The 5,151-nt window shown below is 38.7% G+C and overlaps 1 protein-coding gene across 1 annotated transcript in view; it reads left to right on the top strand.

Annotated features, from left to right (window-relative positions):
* LOC137620466 (solute carrier family 35 member F2-like) overlaps positions 1-5,151 on the top strand; it is a 111,197-nt gene that overhangs the window by 47,480 nt on the left and 58,566 nt on the right. The window contains 4 exon segments of the mRNA XM_068350623.1: positions 187-346; positions 943-1,070; positions 1,072-1,100; positions 3,810-4,020. Of these exon segments, the coding sequence (XP_068206724.1) occupies positions 187-346; positions 943-1,070; positions 1,072-1,100; positions 3,810-4,020 (528 nt within the window).

Genomic DNA, 5,151 nt, shown 5'->3' on the forward strand with positions numbered 1-5,151 from the left:
ATTAAAAGTACCCCTCCTTTTCCAGTTGTTGGATTAAAAGTAACCCTTCCTTTTCCAGTTGTTGGACTAAAAGTACCCCTCCTTTTCCAGTTGTTGGACTAAAAGTACCCCTCCTTTTCCAGTTGTTGGATTAAAAGTAACCCTTCCTTTTCCAGTTGTTGGACTAAAAGTACCCTCCTTTTCCAGTTGTTGGACTGCTTCGTGGTGCCCGTGGTGTTAGCCTCCAGCTGGTGCTTCCTGAAGGTGCGCTATAAATTGGTCCATGTTTTAGGTGTCGGTTTATGTCTGCTGGGTGTCGGATGCCTTGTCTGGGCCAACGTGGAGGACGGCAAGGCTACTATTCCAGGTAAAGGGAAAGAGAGAGAAATGGGGTTTTGTTTTGATATATACGACGAATAGGGAGAGATATAAAGTAGATTTGTTGGTTGGTTCGTAGATAGAACGGCTAGTTTGGTATGCTAGTCTTAGAAACTGCTTTTGTTGATGTTTATTTGAAATTATTAGGTGATATATCTATATTCCTCCCCGTAGATCTGACCGGAATAAGGTTTGTGATGTATTTCAGTTTTGGTTTGATTTTCATTTCGATATATTAAGAAAATTTTAAAATGTTCAAATACCGTAATGTTAGCATCATATTTGTAATGGCATTATAATACGCTGATGATAGTTAGATCTCATTGTAGAATGTTTTTTTTTAAATCCAAACTATGTTAAAACCTAGATTAAATTGAACTTACAAGAACCAGATAGAGAATGAAACTTTGATTATGATTATTGTAACTCAATCAACCAAGTCTATTGTAAATTATTTTTTTTTCAAACTATGTTAAAACCAAAATAGATAAATTATTAAGCTTCCAAGTACCATATATAGGATAAAAACAATTCATTAACATTATTATAACCAAATCTGATAATAACTAGAACCCCTGATTTCAGGAGCCGAGCGTCTATTAGGAGATATGCTGTGTCTAGGAGGTGCTGCCCTCTATGGGATAAGCAACGTAGCGCAAGAATATGTAGTCAAGACTTACGACAGCGTTGAGTTTCTTGGCATGATGGGTCTGTTTCGGGTCGCTTATCAATGGCATTCAATTGTTAGTACGGTATTGTATACACATAACGACTTCGCTGTTTTCTTGATTATATTACCAATTTACTTGATTCTCATTTCATTGTTTCTAAGAAAATTAACTTGTCTTGCTTACTATCTTATCTTTAAGATTGTCTTTTGGTAAAAGAAGTTTTTGCTAAGAATAATTTTCAGTTACACTTGCCTTGTTGTGATTTATCAATATTAAAAAGTAGAGTTTATTAATAGCGGAAAATTTTCCAATACATTTGAATTTATATGACATTAGTTTTATGATTTTGCATGTATGTATGTATGTATATATATATATATATATGTGTGTGTGTGTGTGTGTGTGTATATATATATACATACATTATATATATATATATATATATACACTTATATATACACATATTTATAATATATATATATATATATATATGTATATATATATATATATGTGTGTGTGTGTATATATACATACATTATATATATATATATATATATACTTATATATACACATATTTATAATATATATATATATATATATATTTATATATATATATATATATATATATAAACTTTATACCCTGCTGAATAATTAAAGGTATTTGGTAAGTTCTTAACCTTTAGAGACTTCGTTCATTTGCTAATGCGCAGAAATTCCCCCCCCCCACCCCCACCCGTTGTCTCCTTCCCCCCTGCCCTGTCTCTCCCTATGCTTTGTTCCTTTGCTTAATTTCCTCCTTTGTTCGCATTCTTTTACTTCGTTCGACCAAACTTTTACGAAATGGTCCTGTCAACCTTTGCAATTAAATGCTTGAATATTTCGTTTTCATATTTCACCAATTTCGTTGATTTTATTTCTATTTCCTTTATATTTTTATTATTTTTCTGTTTTCGATTAACTGAAAAACAATATTATTTTCTTCATGGTCTTTTCATGCACCAAACGCATTCATTTTATTCCTATTTTCTTTATTTCTTTTCTTCTATTTTTTTTTTATTTTTGGCAAATTGAAAAACAATAATTATTTCTTTTCATAATTTCGGATATTTGTTTTGTCTCATTGCTTCACTTATTTATATTGTTTTTCATGTTCTTCCGTTTGTTATTATTTCCTTGGTGTTTCTCTATTCACTTTTTTCTCAATTGTCTCTATTCTTCTCCCCCATTTTCACTCCTTCCTTTTCCTGGTTTCAATTTTTGGCGTATTTTACTCTCTCTCTCTCTCTCTCTCTCTCTCTCTCTCTCTCTCTCTCTTTTTTTTGGCGTATTTTACTCTCTCTCTCTCTCTCTCCTCTCTCTCTCTCTCTCTCTCTGTGCTACCGACCCTTCTCCCATTTTTTGTTCTTCTGTGCCATCTCTCTCTCTCTCTCTCTCTCTCTCTCTCTTTGTTCTGTGCCATTTTCTTTCCCACCTCTATTTCTGTTTCAATGCTTCTTCCCTCTTTCCACCTTGCACATTCTATCTACGGTTTTTCCTCTCTTTGATTTCGACGCGACCCTTTGCCCTTTTTGTTTTTCCTTCCCTTGCCCTTTTCCCCTCACGCCGTCTTCACGCCCTTTCCCCCTCACGCCCTTTTCACGTCTTATTCTTGTCCCTTCTCCACGTCCTATTCTTGTTCCCTCTCCACTCCCTATTCCTGTCCCTTCTCCATCTCCTATCCTTGTTCCCTCTCCATGTCCTATTCTTGTCCCTTCTCCACGCCCTATTCTTTTCCACTCCACGCCCTATTCTTGTCCCTTCTCCATCCCTTATGACTGTCCTCTCTCCATCCCCTATCCTTGTTCCCTCTCCACGCCCTATTCTTTTCCACTCCCCACGTCCTATTCTTGTTCCCTCACCCCGCCTTATTCCTATCCCTTCTCCATCCCCTATCCTTGATCCCTCTCAACGCCCTATTCTTGTCCCCTCTCCACGCCCTATTCCTATACCTTCTCCATCTCCTATCCTTGATTCCTCTCAACGCCCTATTCTTGTCCCCTCTCCACGCCCTATTCCTATACCTTTTCTATCCCTTATCCTTGATCCCTCTCAACGCCCTATTCCTGTCCCCTCTCCACGTCCTATTCTTGTCCCTTCACCACGCCCCTTTTCTTGTCCCTTCTCCACGTCCTATTCTTGTCCCTTCTCCATCCCCTATCCTTGTTCCCTCTCCACGTCCTATTCTTGTCCCCTCACCACGTCCTATTCTTGTCCCCTCTCCACTCCCTATTCCTGTCCCTTCTCCATCTCCTATCCTTGTTCCCTCTCCATGCCCTATTCTTGTCATTCTTGTCCCCTCACGCCCTATTCTTGTCCCTTCTCCACACCCTCTTCCTGTCCCCTCACCACGTCCTATTCTTTTCCCTTCTCCATCCCTTATGGCTGTCCTCTCTCCATCCCCTATCCCTGTCCCTTCTCCATCCCCTATCCTTGTTCCTTCTCAACGCCGTAATCTTGTCCCCTCATCACATCCTATTCTTGTCCCCTCACGCCCTATTCCTGTCCCCTCTCCACGCCCTATTCTTGTCTTTTCTACACGCCCTATTCCTGTCCCCTCACACCCTATTCTTGTCCCCTCTCCACGCCCTTTTTCCCTAACGTATTTTCCACGCCTTTGCCCCTCACGCTTTCTCCTCGCTCTTTTACCCTCTTCACGTCCTTTCCCCCTCTCCACGCCCTTTTCCCTCACGCCCTTTTCCCCCTCACGGCCTCTCCACGCCTTATTCATGTCCCCCTCGACAGAGCGATATTGGAAAGGAACGACGTGGGCTCCGTGCGGTGGGACACATGGCCAGTGTTGGCACTGGTGGGAGGTTTTAGCGCCGCCCAGTTCCTGTTCTACGTGGTGGCACCCGCTGTCATTCGCGTCACGTCGGCCACTGCACTCAACCTAGCACTGTTCACCGCGGATTTTTACATTCTCATAACTGGCATAGCGCTCTTCAAGTTCAAGGTACTGGTTGCATTTTTTTGGGGATTAATTCCATTTCGCCTTGTATATATTTGCATGGCTTTGGAGATTATTTAAGTAATAAATTTAGTATATTTTTTCTGTTTCATAAATTACAAACTGTTCTCGTAGGGATAATGTCGTCAGTGTACCTCGTGGAGTCGTGGTATATACTGTATGGTGATTCAAGTAATAGATTTAGTATTCGGTTCTATTTCATAAATTAAAAACTATTCTCGTAGGGATAATGTCATATACCTCGCTGTATATACTGTAGGCATTACAGTCCTTACGTGATTACAATGTCTAGACTTTTAATTTGCATCCATTGCCATTTTCTTTTATTCCATTTTGCCCTGTTCTTCAAAGTGCAACCCCCCCCCCCCCAAATTTGGCCCTCAGCCCTGAATACCCCTCCCCCATATGGACTGTAGGCCTATGACCAATTTCAATGAATCCAAATTTCATTAACCGTTTGTCTTATTTGGAAACATAAATTCTTAAGGTTCAAATGCACAATTACTTTCTGGTAGAAGAATCTTCGTATAAATTCCACTGTCTTGGGGTAAAGTTCTCTTTGCATGGGGGTACACTCGGGCACACTATTTTATCCCATTTCTCTTTTTATTTTGTTAATTTTTTTACACTTTATATAGAAAAATGTTTATTTTAATGCTACTTTTCTTAAAATGTTTTTTTTTTCCTAGTTTCCTTTCCTCATTAGGCTATTTTCCCCTGTCGGGGCCCCTGGGCTTATAGCAACTTGCTTTTCCAACTAGGTTTGTAGCTTAGCAAGTAATAATAATAATAATAATAATAATAATAATAATAATAGGGTTTCTATGATTCTTTTGTACTGACTTTTTTTTTTAACTAAAAATATATCTGGCATCCTCCATAGAACTTTTCAATAAACTAAATGCGAATTGAATATTGCTATTTTGTCTTTAAAAACTCACATAATTCTCTAAATATACTCATTGATTTCTAAGTACTGACCATTTTTCCAATCATTTGCATGATCTTAGTGATATATCATCTCCTCCTACACCTATTGACGCAAAGGGCCTCGGTTTTATTTCGCCAGTCGTCTCTATCTTGAGCTTTTAAATCAATACTCCTCTATTCATCCCC

Source organism: Palaemon carinicauda, chromosome 27 (assembly GCF_036898095.1).
Source record: "Palaemon carinicauda isolate YSFRI2023 chromosome 27, ASM3689809v2, whole genome shotgun sequence".
Taxonomy (NCBI): domain Eukaryota; kingdom Metazoa; phylum Arthropoda; class Malacostraca; order Decapoda; family Palaemonidae; genus Palaemon; species Palaemon carinicauda.